The 26,749-nt window shown below is 34.6% G+C and overlaps 1 protein-coding gene across 2 annotated transcripts; it reads left to right on the top strand.

The window, feature by feature from the left end:
- Nucleotides 1-2,033: 2,033 nt before the first annotated feature.
- Nucleotides 2,034-9,122, top strand: LOC149532496 (heat shock cognate 70 kDa protein-like). 2 transcript variants are annotated; one of them, XM_089806628.1, is made up of 3 exons: nt 2,057-2,167; nt 3,953-4,119; nt 7,057-9,122. In XM_089806628.1, exons 2-3 carry the CDS (start codon nt 4,077-4,079, stop codon nt 8,886-8,888), a joined length of 1,875 nt encoding a protein of 624 aa, XP_089662754.1. In that variant the 5' UTR covers nt 2,057-2,167; nt 3,953-4,076; the 3' UTR covers nt 8,889-9,122. The 2 variants fall into 2 exon arrangements, with proteins under 2 accessions (XP_089662755.1, XP_089662754.1); XM_089806629.1 differs by lacking the exon at nt 3,953-4,119 and having other exon boundaries at nt 2,034-2,167.
- Nucleotides 9,123-26,749: the final 17,627 nt, after the last annotated feature.

Raw genomic sequence — 26,749 nt, 5'->3', positions numbered from 1 at the left:
TCTCTCTCACACTTCCTCTCTCTCCCATCCCCTACTTTAAATCTCTTTCCCCCATCCCACACTCTCTCTTTTCCACCCCTACTCTCTCTCACACTTCCTCTCTTTGCCACCCCTACTCTCTCTCTCTCTCATCCTATACTCTCTTTGCCACCCCTACTCTTTCTCACTTTCTCTCTCCCCTCTCCTATCCCCTACTTTCTCTCTATCTCTTTAATGCACACACATAGCCATTCCCCTATGCCCCCCCCACCTAGTTCTCTTTTGCAACTTAGATCTTAATAGAGCGTGCGCACTATAGTGTGTGTGTGCACTATAGTGCGTGTGCACTATAGCGCGCACACACTATTTAGAACTGAGGTTTAAATAGCGTGTGCATGCTATAGGGCGCATGCGCTATTTAAACCTTAATTAAATCCAAGCCTAAGGCTTGGTTTTGCCTTGGAGATCCAACCCAAAGGTTTGGATTTGATGAACAGGCTTGAGATGTGTTTTCCAGCAAACATACAAAAAATAATTGTCTTTTCTTTTGTGCTCCCCTTCAAGATTTCTTATGGTTGGGTATCGATAAGATCAGGTTACATAGCATTATAGGTATCTGTGTTAGCTATCTAACCATATAATTTATTTTTAATTTGAACTATTTCAAGCCTTTCATCTATAATTTCTTTTGAATTTATGTTCATTTTTTGTCAAAAAAACACCACATACTAATTGGGCTATAGATTTTAGCTCGTTCATCGAATTTTGTAACAACTTAGTTTTTTAGAAACTAGACTCCATTCTACACACTTTGAAAAAAAAAAGTTTTGATTTTAGATTAGTTTTCAATTATTTCTAGGGGGAGCACACAGATATTTCACGTTTTTGGGATGTGTCTAGTTAAAAATTCATAATAAAAAAATACACATTATAAAATTACCCGAAAAATTTGGGATAAACTACATAGTGTTAAGTAACTTTTGACCAGAGCGATTAAAGAATTTCAAAAAAAAAGTTAAAATTTTAGGGGGGCCACAGTTTGTACTGTGTTATGTTTTTTTGAAATAAACAGTACCACTTTTTGTGGCCCCCTTTTTTGAGGACCTAAAACTAAACCATTTTGGAAAAAAATTAGTAGTTTAGAAACTAGATTCAAAGGACTACGAATTTTGTTTTTGTCATATCTGAAAATTTTGAGCTATCTGAAAATTTTGAGCGTAACTATCTTCAAATTCTTGTTGAAGTTCAAAATTTGCAGATTTCAGAAAAATGTGTCCACTTATACCCCCCTTTTGGCACCACAACTTTGTGCACTTACCCCCCAACTTAGACTTGTGGCCTTCAATCACTTACCTAGGTTTTCAAGGGGTTGGCTTAAGAGAACATGTTCACTTATGAAATCAATAATCCTCCAAAACTATTTTGAAATGTCTCTAACATAAAATAGTTTATAAGGCAAAAAAGCATAAGCAAGTTACACAAAATATGAACTAGAATTGTACACTACAAATGACCATTTTCAAGGTTGTACTTGACATTTAGTAAACATAAAATTGAACAAATCTCTAGATTTTATCCTTTGTAATAAATATGGAAAATTTCTACCCAAAGAATAGATAGGAAAAGATCACAATTTTTGAAATTTAAGATATTCAAAATTTGACACATCTCTATCCCATAACTAAAATCCTTTATTTATCACATTCAATTATGAACTTTATTTATAATTCTAGAATATACATAATTTCAAAAAAAATCATTAATCTCTTTACTATATTTATATTTAATCTTATTAAATTATTTAAATTAATAGTAAACTTTACGTAAGAAAATATTAAAATGGTAAATGCCTTTACAAATTTATGTTCTAAAAAGAAGTAATTATCTTTCGACTCCAATTCCCTATTTGCATCAATCACTATGATTCCCACAGTAACATAGAACAGAAAAGAGAGCATAAGAACAAAAGGAAAACAAAAAGAAAAGTATTGGCCTTCAATATGCCCCAAGCAAAAACTAAAATAAAGATATTATTCTCTTGAGGGGGAAAAAAATCTTTTCCTTTAAATCACGAATACCTTCGTTCTTAAGACTGCATTTGGCTTTAAAGTCTGAACTTGGGTCACCATTTTTATTGCTGAGGAAAGCCTCTTACACAGAATTCTGCCAGCCACTCACTGTTATTAAGGTATTTTTCTTCTCTCTCATTATTTTTTTAGTTCTTTCAGCAGTGATAGGCGTATGTGGGAAAAGCTGAATGGTTCTAAGTTTAGTGTTGTGGTTTTTAACTCCTTAGGCTATAAATTAATTTATTCGTTTCTAATGTATTTTTTATTCATAAATATAAAGATTTTCTAAGTCATATTTTATTTGGCGTTTAGTTTTAGTTTAATGCTGACCTTTTTAATTCCTTAGCAAGTTGGGTATGCTATAGATTCATTTTTTTTTTTTAATGTATAAAGATTTTCCAATTTAATTTTGTGGGTACTCTATAATTTATTTGTTTCTAATGTATAAAGATTTTCTGATTTAATTTTGTTTTGTAGATTTTCCAGCTATCTGTTTAGTCTATTAGTATTTTTTATTTCAGTCATTTTTACTGATTTTGCTTGCCATCATTCTTATCTGTTAAAATTGTCCAAAATCTAAATCTCATAGAAATATCATTGTTTGTGTATTGAGCAAGTATGATAGAATAGTTGAAAGATGCCTTTTAATTTGGATGCATACTTCTTTATAATGGTATACTCCATTACATGAAGACAAACATGTCAATTAATATTATTAACTAATTTCTATTTAGAAAAGAAGAAAAGTGTGTCCTGAATGAGTATTGTCTTCAAAAGCTATTTTAATTTGAAAATAAGATTAATTTTGAAAGTGGGTTTGCATAACAGATCTTTGTCTTTTGTATGGTTTACCCCTAGGTCTTAAGAATGTAAAAAGTAAAATTCAACAACTCGACCTTTTTACAATGTATTATATTGTAAAAGTTAAGATTAAATGTGCTTAAATAAAAATAATTGAATAGTATAAAAGAAACATAGAAAATATATTATAAAGAAATTTTCAATTACATTATTTTTATTAACTTTTATTAAAAGATCTTTAAACCTTTTAATTTCTACAATCACTTTTCCTTTTACAACTAAACTATTTTAAAAAAAAATATCAATAAAAGACTATTGTCAGAATTATATTAATAAAAATTAATCTAAAAATATACACAAATAAGAGTCTAAAGAGAAAATAAAGCTTAGCATCATAAACTAATACTACTACTTGTAAAATCTGAACCAAATTGTACTAAGGCCCTTACTGCAAATAAACCTTTTCTACGCTTTCAAAACAAATCAAAATAATAAAAGAAATAACAGAATCTTGTTTGAAACTTAAAACACATGGCTAAATTAACAAACTTTTAGATCATTAAATCAACAACTTCTTTGGTCTAAAAAGAAATAAACATCAATAAAACCTGAATCAAACAACAACAAATCTAAAGATGATTTGGAGCATCATCAGTCTGATTCAACTTTTCACGCTGTAAACTAAATCAAGCAACAAGAAATTCAAGAGGATTTAAGGGCATCCATTAATTTGACTCAGTTTTCAGTCTGTAATTTCAATCTCCAATCTCTTGGTACTAATCAACCAATGCCCACATCTTTTTGCATCTTCTTGGTTCCTGACTTTTTGCTTCTATGTTAATTATCCACTGACCTTTTACTCAGCACATTTTTTACATGAACAAAATTACTTTGGAATTATAAGATGATGTGGTGAGCCACATAATTCACCGTGTTATGTGTCTATCTCCATTTTCTTTTATTTAAGTTTTTCTCTTTGATGTGGTTTAATCTGCTTTTTAAACTCAATAGAATGGTTACACTCTAAACCAGGGAAAACAACTATTAAATAGCTGCCAGGCACCATCAATGCCTGAAACTGAATCTTCTACTGCTGCTTGCAGAGGACTCAGACCGAATGCCACAGAATGGTATAAACTAGTTCTAGCGAGAGGGATACCAAATTTCCCCTATAATTGCAGCCAAAGAGATTATGCAAGCTGACAACCAAAAAGATTATGAAAGCTAATGGGGCAATCTGATGGAAAAACAGGACTGGGAATAGAAGAAGGTTTTTACTATAGCATTTTCCTTGTGAATCAAAGTTTGAACAATTTTCAAATTTTCGCTCGAACTGCTGCAAGGCTGTCCACCTCTTTGTTTTGCTCTCTAGGAACACCCTAGATGCCAAATTCCTCGAACTCTATATTCTATGTTTATAAGACTTGAGAAGACTGTTCTTTGCTATACTTTGAGCTCTACTTTGACATCTCACTATCTTCAAATACCTATAGCAATTTGACTCCTTCCCTTGGAGCTGTTAGCAATCGCTGAATGAGGACCAAATAGTGCAAGAGAAGTGAAATCTGAAAGGAAAAAAGCAATTTCCATTGTTAGAGACAAACCAACATTACACCTGCATCATTTAACCATCACAGTTACCCTTAACATCATTTTAAGGTTTCATAAGATTGGAAATAAATGAATTCGCTCTGCAAATGCAATAGGTGTCTAGTCTTTTTTCCACAAAATCACAAGGCTCAAACTGGAAATTATTACCCCATTCATCAGGACAAACATCTGAAATTTCTTCTGAAGTGTAGTAGGAAAAAAACTACCGTTATTTTCTTTTAGGTTCTCATACAACTGCTTAGCTTAATTGCTGTTTATTTTAAGCCCCCTACTTTTTTCTAGAGCTTAATTTCAGTTCCTATATTTTAACTGCTCCACTATAATAGTCTATAGGTAAAGATTTTGGTTTATCCTTGTCTCATAATTCGAATTTTGGGTGAGAACAAACCAACTGTCTAAATTTAAGCAAAAATTGTAGTTAAACAGCTGTACGGAAACATTAGAGTTGGACCAACTACATAAATTTTAACACAATTTTTTGAAATTGGCTTTGCCTTGATAGTGATTCTTCTACCAAACCTGGTCTTGAACAACATATGGAACAAGTGCAGATAAATATCCTCCTATCTTGACTCTAAATTCTCTAGACAAACTGTAATGGGCACCCCTGAATGTTCCAAAAAACTAAACTAAATTGCTGAAAAGAATTATGTCAAACAGTTTGCATTCAATCTCTTATTTCTCCATTTAATGTTTTAAACCCCTTATAACTCCGAAAATCAAACGTTTATTTGTTTGTTGTGTTTTGTGCATGGAATTGGTATCATACAACATAAACAAGAAAGAAACTACAATAATATGCAAAGTGGAAATGAACTGCTGCCAATAAAATGTTATTTTCAGAATTCATAAAACCAAATACATGGCAGATTTATCAACTCACTAATTACTTAAGCATTATTGACATAATACTCTAGCTCATGCTTTCGAACTTGCTGCATGAATAGTGTTGCTATAGTACTTTGTCCTTCAATCAGTCCACTACTTTCGTAATATCATTCCCTCAAAGCAGCATAAGCGTTGGACAAGTAGTGAAGAAGATATGAGCAAAATACTAAATCTGCCTGTAGCTAGAAATGCAACTAAACTGCCTGATAATGAAGTCGATAACAAAGAATTCCAAAGGCCAAACCCTAAGGGAATGACGTCTAGAATGTTACAAGAGAGGATAAATGTCCTCAAATGCCAAGAACGGAGCTGCAACTCACACACCAATTTCTTCTCATATTCAACCTATCTAATGAAGCCACAAACACTTCCTTTTATTCTATTTTCAAGGGTCCGCTCAACTCATATGGGCAATGTGGGATAAAAGATGTGTAATATATAAAACATATATTAAAATACCCCTTATGTCTCCCTTGGGTACACATCCCCATAAAATAAATATTAAAGTAACACTTTAATATTTTACAATTAAATTAGACGTTACTTTAATAAAATTTCAGGCATTAAAATGTATTAGCAATCGAACTCCGAATAATACGAGTGATAGCTCATCGGAAAGCTCTCACTGAGGAGTATCAAATTCAATCACCAAAATTGACCTGCACTGTGTCTTGCCGACTTACTAAAAATAGTAAGTATGCCTGAATGAGTAAATCAATTTCGTTTTGGCCCAAACTGAAAATGACTAGGCCAAAACACTCCAGGATCCCATTAAACCCTTCGTTAGCCCTCGGGACCATGTAGAACAAGGCTAACACACACACTTGGTCAACTACTAAAATGGGGACATTACACAAACAAATAACAAAATATGGTGGAAGCTCTATAACAGAAATGTCCTCCTATCTTGACTCTAAATTCTCTAGAAAAACATATGCAAAAATATTGAGTAAGCTCTATAATGGAAATGTCTTCCAAAACAGAGGAACTCGAGCATGCATCCAAGGTAAGATTGAGATTTTGATGACACTATCTTAACACCAGTACTGATCAATTTTACAACTCCTTCGAACACCAGTTCATACCTCATATTAAGTGAATTCTCCAAAACTACTGGCATGACAGAACAACTCCAACAGTTAGAGAGTTAGAAAAGGAATCAAATAAGATTGTAGATGTGTTTGAGTTAGTTGTCAATAAGTTCCAATTAATTGTAAGTCACATCTAGTCTGTTGTCAATTGTATTAGTTTATCGTCATTTGCAATAAGTTTTAATTAGTTGCCAGTCACATCTAGTTTGTTGTTAGTTCATTGTCATTTGTATTAGCATAATTATAAGATCTTGATGAAGTTATACTAATCTATATATTTATAATTAAAATTACCAATAGTGAATAACTAGCTACAAGTTTAGTTTCTTGTTTTTGAATCTGCTGTTTTGTTCTGTTTTAAACTACTAACCCTACAATAAATCATACGATTATGAACGAGGTGATTATCAATGATTAAGGACATCCTCTTTAACTGACATAGACTCATTGAAACTGCTATACATTTGGCTGAACATTATTTGACTGATTGAAACTCCTCGGTGCCTGTTAAAGAAAATCCCTTTGTGCTGGCAAAGACAAAGCCTCCCTCATAGTGACAGTTGCAATCTGTTCTAAAAGTAAATAGTTTTGGAATTAATAACAACATTCTCCTGCAGAATTTACCATGGACGGAGCGGGCAAAGATAAGGCTATTGGTATCGATCTCGGGACAACTTACAGCTGTGTTGGAGTGTGGCAGCACGACAGAGTTGAAATTATCACCAATGATCAGGGTAACAGAGTAACCCCCTCCATGGTTGCTTTCACCCATAATGACAGACTTGTTGGAGATGCTGCCAAGTTCCAGATGTCAACTAATCCCACCAACACTGTTTTTGATGTAAAGAGACTTATTGGAAGGAGATACAATGATCCCTCTGTGCAGTCAGACAAACAATTGTGGCCATTCACCATTGTTACAGGGAAGAATGACAAGCCTATGATTGAAGTGACTTATAAACGTGAGAAAACATTATTTGCAGCTGAAGAAATCTCGTCCATGGTGCTGGTGAAAATGAAGATGACAGCCCAGCAATACCTCCACAATGATGTAAAGAATGCTGTCATTACTGTGCCTGCTTATTTTAATGATTCGCAGAAGCGAGCAACTAAAGATGCGGGTAAGATTGCAGGGCTTAATGTCATGCATATCATAAATGAACCCACAGCTGCAGCAATAACTTATGGCTTTGACACAGTGGTACAAGGAACAAGAAACATTTTAGTTTTTGACCTTGGCGGAGGTACATTTGACGTGTCTATTGTTACAGTTGAAAGAGGTAAGGTTGAAGTTAAAGCTGTTGGAGGCCACATACATTTGGGAGGTGAGGATTTTGACAATAGGATGCTCAATTATTGTGTTCAGCTATTCAACAAAAAATATAAAATGGATATATGTACAAGTCCCAAAGCTCTTCGAAGACTACGTTCAGAGTGCGAGAGGGCAAAAAGAAGTTTGTCTTCGGCAATAGAGACTGTAATCGACATAGATTGCCTCTATGAAGGGCAAGATTTCCACACAAAGATCAGGAGGGCCAAGTTCGAGGAGCTTAACGCTGACCTGTTTGATAAATGCATGCAATTGGTGAAGCAATGCATGGAAGACTCCAAGATGAGCAGACACCAAATAAACGACATTGTGTTAGTAGGAGGTTCTTCACGCATACCCAAGGTGCAGGAATTGCTAAGTCAGTTCTTCGCGGGAAAGGAGCTCTGCAAAAGTGTAAACCCAGACGAGGCGGTTGCTTATGGTGCAGCTTTGCAGGCAGCTGCACTGAACAAGGAAAACATAAACTTGGTGTTGGTGGACGTGACTCCCCTGAGTCTTGGAATTGAAGTCCAGAATGGCGTCATGGAAGTAATAGTACCCCGCAATACTCCCATTCCCGCTCGAAAAGAGTCGTCCGTCACCACACGTCTTGACAACCAGACAGATGTACAAATTTCAATATATGAAGGCGAGAGAGCTTTGGTTGCACACAACAATTTGTTGGGTGAATTTGTCCTCGATGGGATTCCACCCGCCCGGTGTGAGGTGCCAGATTTAAGAGTTTGCTTTGAATTGGATGCAGAGGGAATTCTCACAGCCTCTGCCCGGGATGTGGGATCAGGGAGAAACAATCAAATAACTGTGATAAATGAGCGTGAGAGACTGGGTAAGGAAGAGATTGATAGAATGGTGGCTGAAGCACAGATATTTCGTAAAGAAGATGAAGATATGGCAAAGAAGCATTTGGCCAAAAACACTTTGGAATGTTATATTTACAACATGAAAAGTAGAGTGACAGAGGCCAAGAGCAGGGGAACGATGGAGACGAGCGTTGCAGATGATATCAGGGAGGCATTGAATACCGTTGAGGAATGGCTGGATGAGAATGATGACACAGTAATTGAGGAATATCAAGCCAAATTGAACGAATTGGCTTTGAAATGCAGGTGCTTGTCATAAAAATAGATAGTTCGGCTTCTTTTATTTCCTTTTTTGGCTGTTTATGATTAATGCTCTTTAGAGTGGACATTGGGAATTGGTAGAAGCTGGGGTTTTCCCATACTTTTCGTAAGAGACAATTTAGAAATTACTAGTTAGTTAAAAACCTATGCTTATATTAGTATAGTAGTCACAGTCAGGTGAATCAGACGTGAAACGGCTTTTTAAAATGAATATTAAAGGCATTCAATGATCGATATTTCTTAATGCTTTTGATAAGTTTTTAAGAAAGGTAATTGTTTGTTTCTGTATATAAGAACTTTTAAAGTTATTTCAGATATAATATCATTGAATTGAAGCTTTTAAATACAAATTATAATTTACATTTTAAATTTTTTTTTGATGAATATTTTTTTTCTATTAAAAAAAATACTCAAATTACAATTCACAAAAAATGGATCGAGGGATACAAGATCACTCTGCGAATGAGTTCACATGGTCGAAGTCGGACTAAAAACACAGTCACAGCTAGAAACAAAAACTATTCATAAAAAAATAAAAAACATATAAAGTAACATCAGGGTATCAAAGCAGTGCCAGCCAAGGGTGGTGGATCATCTTTGTCATGAAAATCCCAATCATCTTTATGATTGGGGGGTGGGCTGTGAATAGTCCAGCCATCATCAGCAACGATAGTAACAGTGGCAGCCTTCGCATCTTTAACCTCTGGCCATGGAGGAGAGATCGCTAGGTCCAGGCGAGGCCACTTCCTAGAATGCGCATGATGAGTACCAGGGGGAGGAGCCGAGGACCAACCAGAACCACCACGAGATGGGGAAGTTGAGCAATGCCTCCATTCGCCATCACCACCATTGGGAGAGTGGTGGTAGGAAGCTTGGGAGCACAGGGTGTGCGAGTGGCGCTGAGGACGACGACCACGAAGCGTTGAGGTATCTGTTGAGGCATCAGGAGGAACTCTGGCAATAGTGCAGGGAGCATTGCTCTAGTGGTTCAACAGCTCCTGTAGGTTAGCTACATCAAGGGCAACTTTTTTAGCTTGCACCTAAATCTGCATAATTACATTATTACAAATGCATGCCTTAGCGTACATAGCAATGTTAACATCCAAAAAACTATGTGTGAAAAGAACAACATTCCTATCTTTTCACAGAGAAAATAGAATTTCCAGCCTGAAGGTATGCCAAATTTGGGCGAACTTCTAAGGAAATCTGGGAGAGTCACCCAGTAAGATCATGTGCCAAGAAAAAAACTTAGGCCTGAATGGCTTAAAAATTTCATGAATCTAGTGCCAATAATTTTGAGCATGCTTACAAAACTAGAAAATATGCAAGAAAGACTTTGGTTGTCCACAAAAGGGGCATCTGGGATTAGGAACCCTAATGTGTTTGAGCCGAGGCCCCAGGGGAAGACCTTGGAAGGCCAGGCACCAAGCAAAATGCGCAATCTTGGGTTCAGTTATAGCATTCCAAATGGTATCAAAGTGTTTTCTCCATTGAGAAAGAGAAGATTGCAAATACCATCTCTGGTTTATCATATCCACCATCGAAAGATGAGGCGAAAGCCATTTGTATCCCAAACTTGGCTTGTAATTAGAAAATGGAGTGGCAGGATACCACTTCCAATCAAGCCACCAAGGTCGAATAGACTGAATCCCCATTTTATGAACTAAGTGAACAGGGATGGAAAATTTACATGTTTTTGAAATATTATTAAAGCAAATTTGTTTGTAATAGTTTACATTAAATTATCAATATATTGAATTCTAAAAATGATTTATTTTTAATTTTGATTTATCAAAATTTATAAGTTGTTGAAATATTTTCAGAACTCTTAATAATTTCTATTAAATAATTATTTGATCAAAGTTCTAGATGTGTTTTTAGAAATTAGATTTTGAATTTACAAAAAAAATCTAAGTTATTGAACTATTACTAGAGCAGCTTCTTGAAAAATTATTGACATCACCCCTTCTGTCATCTTACCTTTTTATGAGGATTGGTCATATTAATGCCTTTCATTTTACGTTTTGAGATAAAAATTATTGCCAAAAATTAATATAATATATGTATAAATTAATAATATTTACAAAATACTCATATCTCTAAGTTTCTAAATTCATACGTTTTTAAAAATAATATAAAATTTCACACCCTATTGTTTCATAGGGGATCAAGGTGGCTACAAGGGCTACCACTCATGTTGTGGTTTGCACTTTGTTTGTCACATCTTCCATTGTGACACAAAATGTGTAGTGTTCTCGCAGTCCTCCCAGACGTGTTGAGAAACAAGTAGAGAAGCGACAGGCTATCATTCTAGGAGAGTTTCCTTCTAGTTTCACCCTAGTTTCTATTTTTTTACAAAATAGTTTCTCCTTTCTCAAGGACAAAGAAGATATGGAAGAGTTTTCATGAATTTTTTTTCCATGGAATGTACGAGGTCTCACAGACCTCTTGAGAAAGTACTATGTCAGGGATACCCATCATAGACTTGGCAATTTAAATTTTCTCTATATGCAAGAGGTTAAAATCTCTAGTTTCATACTTTCTTCTGCATGTCGCGTCATTTGGCTAGACGACATTATGTTTTTGTCTTAGCATGAAACTGGTAGAGGTGGTGTAGTTACTCTCCTGTCACCTCACCTTCATTCTATTATTATTTTGCATGGTTCTGGCCCCACACACACAATTATTTGGATTATCCTTTCTCTCAATAATCTTTCTTTCGGTATAGTTAATGCTGATGCTTCCCATGATGATGTGGAAAGATCTCAACTATGGTGCTCGATGGTTGACAACTTGCCCCCTGCAACTTGGGTGATGTGTGGTGATTTAATATGGTTGAGCTAGGTTCTAACAAAGAAGACATTTTTCCTTTTCGCTAGATAGTTGGGATAAGGGAAGCGTGGTACCACATGTGCAATAAAGTGGGTTTGTTTGATCTCATTACTAACTGGCGCCAGCAGAGTGGGGTCTGGCACAGTTGGTCTAATTTTCAAAATGGCTATGACCGTATATGTTAAAATGTCTCGATTGTGCTATGGTTACTACACAACCTTTTTTTGCCTTTTTTGAGGATCAAGAGTTACCTGTCATTCCCCTATCAGATGTGATGTTGTCAGACCACTATCCCATTTATTTTTCTATTTTTTGGCAAACAGCTGTCTAGCAAGCTGTCAGAACACAATTTTTCCTCAACATGTCCGTGCTAACACATTCTTCCACTATTGCTCACATCCTATATTTCTAGAATTTAGAGCCATGTCCTCACTCTCAATCTGGCTATATTCAATGGTGAAGTGATGCTATTACCATAACCTCTAGATTTCTTTGCATCTATGGGAGGCAGTTAGCGGTTTTCAGAAAAAGGTCTTATGAAACCAATACCAAGGCCCTCAGGAAGGCTTTTGAAGCTCTTACCCTTAACCCATTTGATGCTGACATACAAATCCATCTTGCCAAGTTTTGCTATGATAAATAGATTGTGGATAACTATGTTGCTCAGGGGGCCCAAATCAAGGCTCACCTCCTTTGGTTGGAGGTTGGAAATAATGCTTCTAAATAGTTCTTCTAGGCTCTTAGAGCCTATCATACCAAAGTTGGGATTGAAAATATTAAATAGGGAAATACTATTCTCTCCAATCTCCCTGACATCCTGCAAACTTTTGTGCATCATTATGAAAATATTTTCGCTTCGTACGGAAGTTTGGTTGCTCGGGAGGAAGCTCTCATAAAGTGTATTTTTTTTTACTCCAAACTGCCGAGTGGTCGAGCAACGAGCTTTCTGTGAACAACTTCTCACCATCAAGGACCTCAAAGAGGCTATCTTTTCTATGGAAAATGACAAGTCCATGGGTGTGATGGGTTCCCTTGTGAATTTTACAAACACCTCTAGGAGCCTATAGGTCTAGACTTGCACAAAGTCTATCTGGAAGCATACCATACTAAGAGCCTAAGAGCCATTATTAACAAAGGAAACATTAAATTCATACCTAAAGCCAGTGACCTTGAGGATATCTGTAATTGGTGGCCCATCACCTTGTTGAATGTGTCATACAAGATTATTGCTAAGGCGATATCTCTTAAGATTCGTCATCTCCTTCCTTTAATTGTGAGGCCAAAGAAAACTAGCTTTATTAACTCTAGGTATATTCTTGACAACATCATTGATGTTTGGGAAGGCATGGAATGGGCTCGCAAATCCAATCAGTAAACTTTGTTTCTGAAAAATTGATTTTTCCAAAGCTTATGATCACATTGAATGTCCCTTTATTTTGGCTATGCTTCAGGCATTGGGGTTCGGCCCTAACTTTCTTTAGTTAGTGGAGATGCTTATGCTTATATTACCATTAACAATTCTCAATCTGAAGCCTTCAGGCTCTTTCGATCCATCAGGTAGGGTTTCCCTTTGGATCTGGCTTTGTATGTTCTTGTTGCTGAAGAGTTTTGTTACTTACTAGCCCACTCTGTTTCCTCTAGTTTGGTTTGTGGAATTTCCTTGCTTGAATCTTCTTCCCAGTTTGTCAATGGGCATTTTGTTGATGATGATTCTTTCCTCACTCTTTTGGAAGATGAGGAGAACATTGCTAATGCCTTGCAATGCTTGGACACCTTTTGTCAAGCTTTTGGTTTGGCTATTCAATGGCACAAGATGCTCTATTATAGGTAATCTTTTCTTCCATCCCCACACTAGCTTGCTCAATTCGAGTGTAAATGGGTTAGTCATGGGGAGATTTTCCACTTTTTGGGCATTCTCTTTTCTTTCCAAGCTTCACTGGTGGACTTATGGAATGTTGTGCTCATGAAAATTTAAAAGAAGCTTGACTACTGGCTTACTAAACCCCTTTCTCTTGCAAGGAAATTCCAGATTTGTTCAAAGGTTCTGGTGGCTACTCATGTTTATTACTCCTCATGTTGGACTCCTTCCAAAGCCTCTTACCTTAAGTTGGAAGGAATGCTTACTCTGTGACTTTCTTTGGGCATCTAGTTCTGATCACCATGGCTTTCATCGAGTTGCTTGAGATTTTTGTTGTCTCCCCAAAGAGTCTAGAGGTCTTGGCCTTCTTTCCACACAGAAAAAAGGGCTCACACTCTATGTAACTTGGATTATTTGTGTTGTCATTGGTGATGAAGCTTGGAAAGTGTTGGTTTGGCATTGCATCACTTCTGGATTTCCTATCAACATGCCTGTATGGAAGGAGATTGGCTTTCAAACCCTTCTTGTCATGTAGGAACCTATTCACATCCAAGGCTCTTTTTTTATCAAGAGCATATGGAAGGCTTGGGAAGCTATCAAGTCTTGGCTTTACTAGGCTAGTGATGGGTTTCATGATGGGCTTTCATTGAATCAACAAAACCTTTGGTGGTCCTTATTGTTTTCCATTCAGGGCATTCCTCTAGCCAAGACTAATGGTGCTAGTGCTCTGCATTTTTTCAAACATGACATCAGGACTCCTAAAGACCTCATTTCTAGGGTCTCTATGAGTCTCAAATCTTGGGAGGATATTCAAGTCCAGTTTCATCTTTCTCATCAAGATCGATATACTTTTGATCTTCTACTCTCTACCATTCTAGATCATTTAATTCACATGGTGGGAATTTAGTCTGTTCAACCTTGATGGAAGGACTGGAAGTGGTATCCTACAACACCCTTCACTAGTTACAAGCCATGCTTAGGATATTAATGGCTCTCTCCTCATCTTCCCATGGTGGATACACTCAACCAATGATGGCATTTGCATTCTTCTCTTTATCAATGGAGGATGTGTTTTGATACAATTCGGAGTGCTATCTCTGAGCCATGGATTTCCCATTTTTCTTGGTGCCTACTTTTTCAAGGGCTTCCCCTTGTGTCGTAGCTTAAGCATATTAGGGTTCCTAAACCTCAATGTCCTTTTTTGTGGGCAACTGGAATTGTTTTTGCATATTTTTTGGTTTTGTAGGCATGTTCAAAATTATTGGCAGTGGATACATGATTTCTTTAAGCCTTTAAGGCCAGAACCCTTTTCTTAGCATATGGTTGTGTTGGGTGATTCCCCCAGGGTTCCTAGGAAATTTACGCAGATCTAGCATACCTTCAGGATGGAGATTTTGTTTACTTTATGTAAGGATAAGAATTTTTTTCTTTTCAGTCACAAATTTCTTGATATCAATGTTGATATAATGTCATGATGTAGATTCAGGTCCAAGCTAAAAAAAGTGGCTCTGGAGGTGGTCCACCTTCAGGAGCTACTCAACGATTGGGATAACCTGCCTTGTATGATTGCCAAAGTGCCTCCCAATGCCTTGTTTGACCATACTCTGCCCAAGGGCCACAAATCCTCTTCTCGCTGCTCACACACATCATACTCCTAGGCTCTCTACCACCACTCTCCTAGTGGTGGCGATGGTGGTTGGTAGTATTGCCACTCAGCTTCTTCGCCTTGAAGCGGTTCTGGCTACTCCCCGGGTCTAGTGGCTCCCCCTCCTGGTGCTCCTCCTATTGCTTCTGGTAAGTGGCCTTACTGCCTGAACTTGGCTATCTCTCTACTGTGGGCAGAGGATAAAGATAAAGACAAGGTTCCTAATGATGTTGTTGATGGCTGGACTGTTCCTAGTCTGCTTGTTAACCCCAAGGATGACCACAATTTTAATGATTGAGATGAACCACTCCCCTCGGCTGGCACTGCTTTGGCGGCCTATGGGGTTGCTTAATGTTTTTTTTTTAATGAATAGTTGTTGATTTTGGCTACCGCCGTGTGAACTCTCATGGGGTGATCTTGAATCCCCTGACCCCTTTTTTGTGAATTTGTAACAAGTATATTAATTTATTAATAGAAAAGGACTGTTCATCAAAAAATAATATACAAAATTATAGAAAGTAATTATAAATCAATAATATATGCCCACTTCAAAAAATTTCTAAGTTTATATTTTGCATAAAAATATTTCAAATTGGTAAAACAAATTTATATAGCATATTTTAAAAATATTATCTATAATGAATATTGACTAAATTTAAGTATCATGTATTGACGATTTTATAAAAAAATAACATTTCATTAAGGTAATGATCTATTGAATTCAATAAAGCTATTGCAATTATATGATAGCTCGTATAACTTTGTAAATATACAAGAAGGTAGATATTGATGTTATCTAAAAATGTTCTCCCTTCTAGAAAATTGTCAAGCTCGTATAACTATGGTTTCCAAGTTGTTTTTAGTGGTGTTCCTATGTGCTTCAAAGTAGTGCATTATCAGATATGTAAATATATGTTTGCATTCATGAATATATATCTTTGGAGATGATTGTATAAGGTATATTCAGATGTCTCAACTTTTATCTAGAGTGTTGGAGAAAGTCTTAGCTTAAAGTTTTATATGTTTAAAGTTTTATCTAGCATGAAAGAGAATTAATTGATCATATCCTAATTGTGCAATAGCCAATGATAAATGGTGAAAGAGTTATATCTGACTATGTATCAATTTACTACTAAACAACATAGATCTGTGATATGGCAATTAGATAGATCGATGATCCTAACAAGTCAATAATTGAAGATATTTTTGTGATTGGGAAGATAGAGCCAACCTAATTAATAGAAGAGGTGTGTAATAATAAGAAATCTTAAGAGAAAGCTTGGTACATTGTTTTGAGGAAATCTTGTCATACCGTATGTTTGTTTTTGGGCCGACAGGTGAAGAACTAGCAATAATTGGTATATAAGATTAAGTTTTTGAGATGATTTGGGGGTGTGAGCATCATTAATAATAATGTGATGATAGATAAAGATGTTGATTATACAAAAAGTCAGTTGGTAAAGCATGGGAAGACAAGAAGTCTAAGTTTTGTTATGTTATTAGATTGGGACTATATAGGCATGTTTGATGTTATCAATCAATTCATTCTTGGATCATAAATCCTTGATTATATAAGGAAATGTGTCTAATGTATTGTACTTTGAGCAGTCAGCTCTATACTGTAAGCTTGTATGCCAATGCATATGTTTTATACTAAATACCTTAACAACATATTACTTTTAGTAGAGTAATTTGTGGGATCATCTCCACTATTATTTTTTCCCTTAACTACGATAAAAATCATGGTGTCATAAAATGTTATAATTATGTGTATTCTATTTAGTTGTTTACTTTTCATTGATATTGGTTTATGGTTGCATAATCAAATAAAGAAGGTCAAAATTGCAGATCACTAATTCAACCCCCCTTTCAATGTTCCTTGATTCCAATAATATTATCTTAGAAGCATCATCAAAACATAGAAACATCAATTAAACACAGAATGCCAAATACTTATTTTCCTTCAAGCACTCATCCTAGCAAATCAATCATTAGATACTCATTTATGCACACTATCCTTCAAATCCTCTTCATTAATCAATACTCCTTGGCTTCATAATCTCAACAACAAATCTTCTGCATTAATCAATATTCCTCATCTTTATAATCTCAACAACTCCTCAACCTTAGCAAGTTGACATCAATGCCACCAAATACTTGACATGAATTACAACAAAATGCATATAACACTAACAATAATATCATGGAAGTTGCTAGAAAACATCATCACTTGGGGGGTACAATATGAGATTTATTTTCTCTTTCTATACACATGTTACTAAGAAGTAAAAGGTTTTCTATTTTCTCATAATCTGGTATGGTGGGTTATATATTAGAATTTGGTAATTGAAAGATTTATTTTTTGCTATATTTCAAAATAGATTTTTATTTGTAAATTGGCCAAAAAATATTTCTGGATCACCATTTTGAAAATAATTAGAAGGTTGTTGGATTAATATCAACAATGTACTTAACCTGAAACTTCATTTTTACCTTAAATGCATCATGCAGCGAGAAATTATATTTGAAAAGTGTATGGGCCACTATTTTTTTGGTGTTACTATTTCTTAAGTTATTCAAAGTTAAATTATTATTGGTTCATGGTGGATTAGAATGTATCTAAAAGGAAACAATGAATTTGTCAAGGTTTCGTGTCAAACTAGTTGTTACTAAAAATGAAAATGTAGGTAGCAATGGAAATTCTCACTCTTGTAATAATGTTGTTACTAAAGTCTTCATAAAACCAAACTCATACTGAAAAATCAACAATAGTCTTGGTGAAATAAAATGCACTTTAGGAAAATTGATGTTGAATTAAAATTCAAGAGCCATTTACTTAATCTTGTTTGTGATGTATATACATAACTTAGTCAGGCATAACCCAGTTGAGGGTATTATATCAAATAGGAGATGTTCCATTTTTTGGAATCAAGGACAATTTTTGTATTCCAAGTATGTGAGGCAAACAAGTGAGTTTGACCTTTGTTACACACACACACACACACACACACACACACACACACACACACACATCCTTTGCATGGTTTAGAGGTAATGTCATTGTAACAGAGGCTTCTGCAAGGGAATGAGCCTCATGAGTTAACATATAATGTTTTAAAATAGTTAAGTGCTACCTAACTATGTCAAAGGCCTCTACATAATAGAGGCATACTCCACCTACCTAGCTGCCTACATACCCATATCCATGGGATCAAGACCCTTGAAATACTCACTCTAACGAATATGTAGTTCTAGCTTCTAATTGTTTTGATGTAGTTGTATTCCTATAACCAGTGGTGAGCTTTACTCACCTAATACAACTCTTCACCATCATACACCCACTTGGACAAATCAGGCAATTTTCTATAATTACAATACTGTAATACCCTGGCACAAACTTTGTGTTGTAGTTTACAATTAATATAAGGTTAACCTCTATACATCTTAACTCACTCCTTATATAGTTATGTTTAAAAGCTTGTGACAAAAGCTTGTTTAGAAGTACATATTCCTTTTATTAAATATAAGGTTGATTATCTGAATATCCATACATGTATAAGCATGGTAAGTTACCTGGAATGTCATGAGATCAATCTTTAAATTACCTGGAATGTCCACATCACCTTTTGCTACTCTTAGGGGAAGTCCATATTCATTGTTCATGAGAAATTCATCACACAAGTACATCCAAGAATGTCCTAATCGCCTCCTACATAAAATGAATCCAATATTACAAAATGCCCCTTAAGAAATAATAGTTCAAGTGAAATAAACACATGAAAAATGAGAGAGAAGAAGAGGAATCTACTTACCAATAGGCATTTCCATTGCATTTGTGGCCATGCTACCTATGGAGTGAGTTTTACTATTTTTCTATTGTGCCAAGATCTCTCTATTTATATACATACATACATACATACATATATACATATATATATATATATATATATAGAGAGAGAGAGAGAGAGAGAGAGAGAGAGAGGGCACACCAATAGGATGCATAGATCACAAGGGCATGACAAAAAAATGCAATGATCATTGGCCTTTTTCAAGTCCTTATTTTAATGAAGTAACAAAGTATGAAGTAACAAAATGTTCAATAAAAAAGTATGAAGTAACATAAATGGATCATCTTCTTGATCCTATTATGACTTTATGTGAATGCATTTGATCATTACCTGGATGATATTATGCACAAGATCTTTACTCAATCACCAAGAGATAATATAATCTGTAAGTACAAATTTTTGCATACTTACTTTGGTATAAATAGTTTCAATTGCATGCAAGGATAATTTCTTGTGTGAATTCAAGACATTAATGATTAATATTATTTAGCACAAGTACTATGCAAGTATGTATGTATGCATGTAGAGTAGTTCATGTAGTGAATTGATATACATACATACATGCACATATGCATATATTCATCATAATCAGTTATCCTTGAATCCAACCAAAGCTATTATATATGAACAAGAGCACGAAGATCACAAGGGCATAACATGGCAACAAAATGTAGGGATCACAAGGGAATGACAACAAAATCCTAGATCTCCACTAATCTCCACCAATGTTGAGAGCTCTCCACCCTCATTTGGAGCTATCCACCCTCTTTCATGCAAAGGTCTCCACAATCAATCAAAACAAATGGGGAATGATTAATGTCATGTTTTCTTTTCTTTTTTGTTTACAATCCATAATCCATATTCCACAAGATCTCGTTGTATATATACATACATACATACATAGACACACAATTATGCATGTGTGTGTATATATACACACATATATACATACATACATATATACATACATACATACATACATACATACATACATACATACATTGTCATGAGCCCAAATTGATAATAATATTTCACATGTTAAAACATGTATGGAGATTATTAAATCAAGTAATATGATGTATTGGAATGTAATAAAAAAACTACCATTGATGAATAAACAAATAATATCCATTTATAATTATACAAGATCATTCAATACAACCAATTATATGTTTGTAAATAAATATAATTCTAAATCATATAATAAAAATCCTAAATTGTTGATAATTAGGTAATCATATTAATTAGTTGGGTAAGTCAGTCTATTCAAACAAAAAAATAAAGAGGCTAGGTTTCATGACCCATACATGTGCCCATTACCACATATAAATAGAGGTTATAAACACATGGGATAGAGGGAACATAGAAAATAGTGACAATAGATTCAAGGTATGAAACACATCATACACATGGGCTCACAAGACTGACAACATTCAAGGCAGACATAACAAGTCTTCATTCAATGATTATGTAGGACATCATACCTTGACTAGAGCAACATACTAATTGCGGTGCAAGGAAAGCATATAAGAAAAGACTCTAAGCCATGTCAGGGAATGAATAATAATAATAATTCCCACATCACTGATGACTAAGGTAAGTATGTACAATAGGAAATATTTAAGTAAAATAATGTTTTTTTAAAAATTATTTATACTATGAATATTTAGAGGTAAGGGATATTTAATTGTACTTAGTTATTGTGTAATGGTACTATGACTCTTACATAATAATAGTAAGTTTAGATTTAGTTTATATGATTTATAATGTCAAAATTATTAATGATTCTAATTATGGTTTATGGTAGCAATAAATATATATGATAATGAATGTAGCACTAATCTATATTTTATATTACATATAAATATATACAAAAGGAATGTAGTGGATTTTTTAAGCAAATCTTGTAGATCTTTTAGGAATAACTTTCGAGGATGATAGCTAACTAATGAGGATTGTTTTGAGAAACACAGGGGGTCTTCACTGAGGATTATGAAACTCAACTTGAAACGTAGTTTCAAGGAGGACGGCCAAATAATCGAGGGCCATTCCTTAGGAACCTAGAGGATCCTCCCAAAGGGTTAGGAAGCCTGATCAGAGTATTCCTTAAGGATGTGTAGAAATAATGGCATGCCTAGATATAAAACATTAGATTTGAATTTAATAGTTTATTTGTGTCAATAGTTTATATAGGTAAAGTTGTCCCAAGGAGTGGGGACAATACATACATACATACATACATACATATATATATATATATATACACACACACACACACACACACATACATATATACATAAATACACACATAGATACATATATACATGAAAACATTATTATTATTCATTATTATATATACATACATACATGAAAACAACAATTTACTTTCTAAGTGTTTACAATTGCTCAAAAAAAACAATGTTTTATAAGAAAATTCACCTAAAGAACTGTTAGCTTAGAAGAAAGAACATGGTGTTGAAATAGTAAATAAAGTGCTTGACATGAGAGGTCCGCAAGTGAGGGTGTTGACCAATCTTGAAAACTTGAATGCTAAAATGAAAGCTATCAATGATCAAACACCTATGCTAGAGTTACAACACAATGTGAAATTGATTTTAGATAAGGTAGAGGCAAATATTCAGAAGTTTGATAATCAAAATTTAAGGCACAAGAGAAAAGGAGAAGGATGGGCTTTAGAAAAAGATTGCATGATAGAAACAACATCTAGACAACATTGAGGATATTATGGGAGCCTCATGATTATGGAATTTACACAAAAGCATAACTTTTTTCTTCAACTCCTTACACTCAACTCTTCATTGAAGTTATTCTTCCAGTAGTGAGAATAGCTACTACAAATTCCTATGAGCATTAAATGATGAACCATCTCAAACCATTTTGACCTTGATTTTGGTGCCCCACCCAACAACATGTACCTCTCAATGATTTGAATTTTCTACATAGTAAGGGATAATTTGCATGGTTCATCTTATTTAGCGATCATACATAAATGGAGTTGAAGCTTATTGTTTGGTGATTTTGAAGCTTTGAGGAATATAAGTGATTATATAATCCAAGCTTCATTATCTAGCCTATGGTATATCACCTCTAAATGACTTAGAGCTGCAAAATGGGAAGGCATATGGTGCATCTATTAAAAAAAATAGTCCACCAACATAACTTGGGGGGGGGGGCGGTGTGTGAATCAATTATCCAACAATTAAAACATTTATCAACCTTAAAAAATCTTATCCATTCAACCAAAGTAAACAACAACCATAAAAAGATGCATATAGGCAATTACACCAGATATGTTAACCAGGTAAACCCTTGATCAGAGGGAAAACCTCAGTGGGAATGATGCCCACAAGATGATGTACTAATATAAATATTCCTTATTAGAGGATGGACCCTGTTAGGAGTCTATTACAACATTTAGTACATATGAGTCCCTGTTAGGAGATTCCAACCCTGTCAAGAGTTGTGCCAACCCTATTAGGAGTTGTAGTACAATATATGAAAGAAGAGCCCACTGCCAAAACATGCAATTTCAATTACAAGAAGAGCTCACTTTCCAAACAAGTAATTTACTGTTAAGTTCCTCTTTTCTCTAATTTGTCAACCAAACCAATCACTGTCATACCTTGTAGACTAGGTCACAAACCTTAGATCTAAATATCAAACCTCGAATCACACAATAAAACCTTAGCAATGAAGTTTCCTTCACTTTTTCTTTTCTCTACTCAACTTCACATTCCATACTCTCTGTTGCTTACAATTACTTTTCCATGTCTTCCATTTATGCCACATGATAAAGGAAAATGTCCTTCCTTAATATTGAATCCATAAAACAATTCCTTGAGTCAACTATTAGGCCTTCTCAATTAATTACTATAGGACCACATTAAGAACATGTTACACTTAGCAATAACATTAATCTTCTACCTTGCAACTCGAATATATTTTCATACATGCAATATTATGAAGAGAAAACTTAGCCATGTCATCATCAACATGTCTTCTTCACATCCTCAACTTGGATTCTCAGAATAACAATTCTACTAAGAGATATAACAAGTTTACCATAACATGCCTCTGTAAACTCTATCTCAGAATAGTCTTTGCCAAAACATGCATAACTTCTTCCAAACTTAATATCTTATGCTTCTGAGGTTAGCTACATACAATAGACACATAATATAATCTCCCTTTAACCTCTCTATTGAAAGTACTCAATGATCTATCTATATCAACTTGATCTTTACCATTTTTCTTCTATCAGATACCACATATAATTGGTATATTGACATCAATGACAAACACAATCATGAATGCAACATATCACCATGATAATGATCTAATCATTTTTCTACAATACTCCCCCATTCATCAGCATTCATGCTTCCAAAAATCTCCCCCTTTGGCATTGATGGCAACATAGATGAAAAACATCTAGTTCCAAGAATACCAACTGCAAAAGACTGTTAATCTTTCTTTTCAAATCCTCTTCATCAATCATTCTCCCCCATTGATATACCTCATTGTGCTTTCTATTTTTCCAAGTGTCCAAACTATTTTCATGTAATGCTTCTCCCCCATCATGTTTTTTCTTCTCCCACATGATGTTTTTCATGCAGTACTTCTCCCCCATTGATATCAATGTCAAAGGAATTTGCAACCATCAAACTCTACAACAACTGATTCTTTGTGAGGCCTTGCCCTGACCCATCTTGGCATCGATGATACATTATTATTTTGATACTCACGACTCAATATGTTAGAACATTATTTAATGCACTGAACATTATTATGCTATTTTACGATGTGTCATGCTATACTTCAGTTATTTGATTTATTCATTTAATTCTTTATGAACATGTAAAATAATGAAGTAAATGAATGCAGAACTAACACTTTGAATTTTTCAATTTTAATGAATAGAACGAGATGAAAAATTGATTTGTAGAAAATGAATATTTTAATTTAAATGAATTTCTTGATAAGTATTTTTACATACATACATGTGTTTCTTGAACTACTGATGTGTGCAATGAGTGTGCAGGAAAATTAGCTGGGAAAATTGAAAGGAAAGACAAAACTAAACCCCTTGTTAATTTGTGCTATCTTTACATTGTCTTTCTTTAAAGGTTGTTATTTGGTCTTATTATTTCCCTAGCTTTTATTTGTTTCTATTAAGTCTTTAAGGCTTAAAAATATTAAATTTAAGTACCCTAGGGGTAAGGGTATGGGTTGGGAGTATTTTCCACCCCTTTAGCCTCCTTGGTTGACTTTTAGGGTCACTCAAAAATCTTACTTTTGGTTGACTGCGAAAATTGATTGTCTTCTACTTGAGTTGGACTCAAAACTACATCTTGAGGTTACTTGAGGCCTAGTTGAGTTAAGGATCATACTTAGAGGCATTTTGGAGTAGTTTTGGGGTTGTTACCCAATCTCTAGTTTTAAAGAAAGTTTGAAGATTGAAGGAAGAAAAGGGAAAAGCTCTTCTCAACTTACCATTTTACCTTAACATTTTGTGAAGGTAGGAGTTCTTCACTCTTTTGGATTTTTTCTTCATGTTGTTCATGCTTGAATCATGCATATGGCATTGAGTTGTTCTTTGTATTGCTTGCTTGTGTGTTGGGTTTGATTTGGAGGGATTTTATCTTGTTCTTGCTGTATTCTTATGCTTGTCTTGAGGTTTTGTTTTTGAGGGGATCTCATGGGGATTGTTTTGGCATTATTCACCCTTGGATAGGGAAGAAGTGGCCATGTATGGGGGAAAGGCCTTAGTTGGACCTTAATGGTGTAGAGTCTTCTCTCATGGTGAGAGGAGGGAAAGAGGGTAGGGTGTATGGGCCCCTACTTGTCATCACATACCTTGTTTGATATTGTGAATTCTTGCATATGGAAAGAAATGAAAATCCTTGTGGAAATAGCCTCGAAAGGGCCTTGTAGAAGAGCGAAAGTTCTTGAAGTTTTAACCTCGAAAAGGCTATGTTATGGTATGGTGATTGACATATCCCATTGAAAAAATCCACCTCCCCCCTAGTCAGGTTCTATTTTTGGACCTATTGTGTAAAATTGGGTTGGGGTATATGCTTGAATTGCTCTTGATGTTGTGATGTTTCACCTAAGTTTAGCTCTTGTCTTCTCCTTATTTCCTTGAAAAATTGAAGATATTGGAAGAAAGCGTTTGTGAAGGATTTAGAAGAGGATTCATTTGAATTGCAATATTATGTAAAATGTATTTGAACTTTGATGTATTGGAAAAGACATAAGGTTTTCTTACTAGTTCTTTCCCGATGGAGCCTTGAACTAGGATGAATAATAGAGAAGGAAAAAGATTATGAAAATCTCCTTGTATTGCTCTTAAAATAAATGAAAAAATTAAATAAAAATAAATTTTAAAAAAAATAAAAAATTATATATATATATATATATATATATATGGAAAGAAACAAGATATATCATCACTTACACAAAATAGGCTTAAAAAAAAAGAGTGCATCTCCAAGAGTTAAAAACCTCTCTGGAAAATGTATGGAGAAAATTTTAATTTCCCCCCAAGTCACAGAAAATATTCTCTAAATTATTCCCCTTTGAACCTCAACTAAAATCACTGCTAATTCTATAAATAATATAAATCAAATGAAGAAAAAATAAATAAATAAATAAAATTAAAATAATAATAATAATAAAAGAAACAAATTATATATATATATATATATATATATATATGGCAAGAAACAAGATATATCATCACTTAGACAAAATAGGCTTAAAAAAAAAAGAGTGCACCTCCAGGAGTTAAAAACCTCTGTGGAAAATGTATGGGGAAAATAAAAGAAACAAATTATATATATATATGGCAAGAAACAAGATATATCATCACTTAGACAAAATAGGCCTAAAAAAAAAAAGAGTGCACCTCCACGAGTTGAAAACCTCTTTGGAAAATGTATAGGAATTTTTTTTAATTTCCCTCAAAGTCACAGAGAATATTCTCTAAATTATACCCCTTTGAACTTCAACTAAAATAATTGCTAATTCTATAAATAATATGAATCAAATGAAGAAATGAAAATAGAGAAAAATAAAAACATATACATATATATCATCTATCCTACCCAATTAACTTTATGCATTTACTTACCCCCCCTTTCCTAATTACCCTAGAGTCTACCTATCAAACTCTAAAACATTAACCTTCATGCCCTTAATGTGAATGCGGCTAAGTTCCTACATTTCCCAATGTACTTCCCTGACATGGTCATTGGGATTAGTAGGTGGCAGATGTTGGAGTTTCTTATTCAACAAAATTTTAAACCTCAACAAACCTACTTAAACCATCCCCTCCAATACCCTTAACATGCTCAGCTAGAAGGACTGATCACATGCATGGAAGGGGGACAAGACTAGCATGAGTATAGTCTTGGGCAATGAGGTAGCTTGGGATTGCGCCTAATAAACATGGATTTGAGTTGGGCCATGGGGAGGTTTTAATTACTTACATATCACAAAGTTATTATCCATATCTCCCCCATGTGCTATTTTTTTTTCTTGCATCTCCCATCATGCACGCAAGGGTAGAGAGAGAGGGGCCTGTGCTGACCGACCTAGGTCAGTGCATGGTACCCTCAGGCAACACATTTTTCCTTGCGGGATAGGCTACATGA

The sequence above is a fragment of the Cupressus sempervirens genome, chromosome 10 (genome assembly GCF_028749045.1).
Source record: "Cupressus sempervirens isolate cs-2001-9-10 chromosome 10, ASM2874904v1, whole genome shotgun sequence".
Lineage (NCBI taxonomy): Eukaryota > Viridiplantae > Streptophyta > Pinopsida > Cupressales > Cupressaceae > Cupressus > Cupressus sempervirens.
The sequence above is the reverse complement of the archived record's forward strand: the minus strand, read 5'-3'. Positions and strand labels throughout refer to the sequence as shown.

What these genes read in the sequence shown, in the direction of transcription:
- LOC149532496 (XM_089806628.1), top strand. Translation starts at nt 4,077, where the DNA reads ATGGGGCAATCTGATGGAAAAACAGGACTGGGAATAGAAGAAG. An exon ending in AGGACTGGGAATAGAAGAAG is followed by an intron (nt 4,120 to 7,056) that starts GTTTTTACTATA and finishes ATTCTCCTGCAG; the next exon opens with AATTTACCATGGACGGAGCG.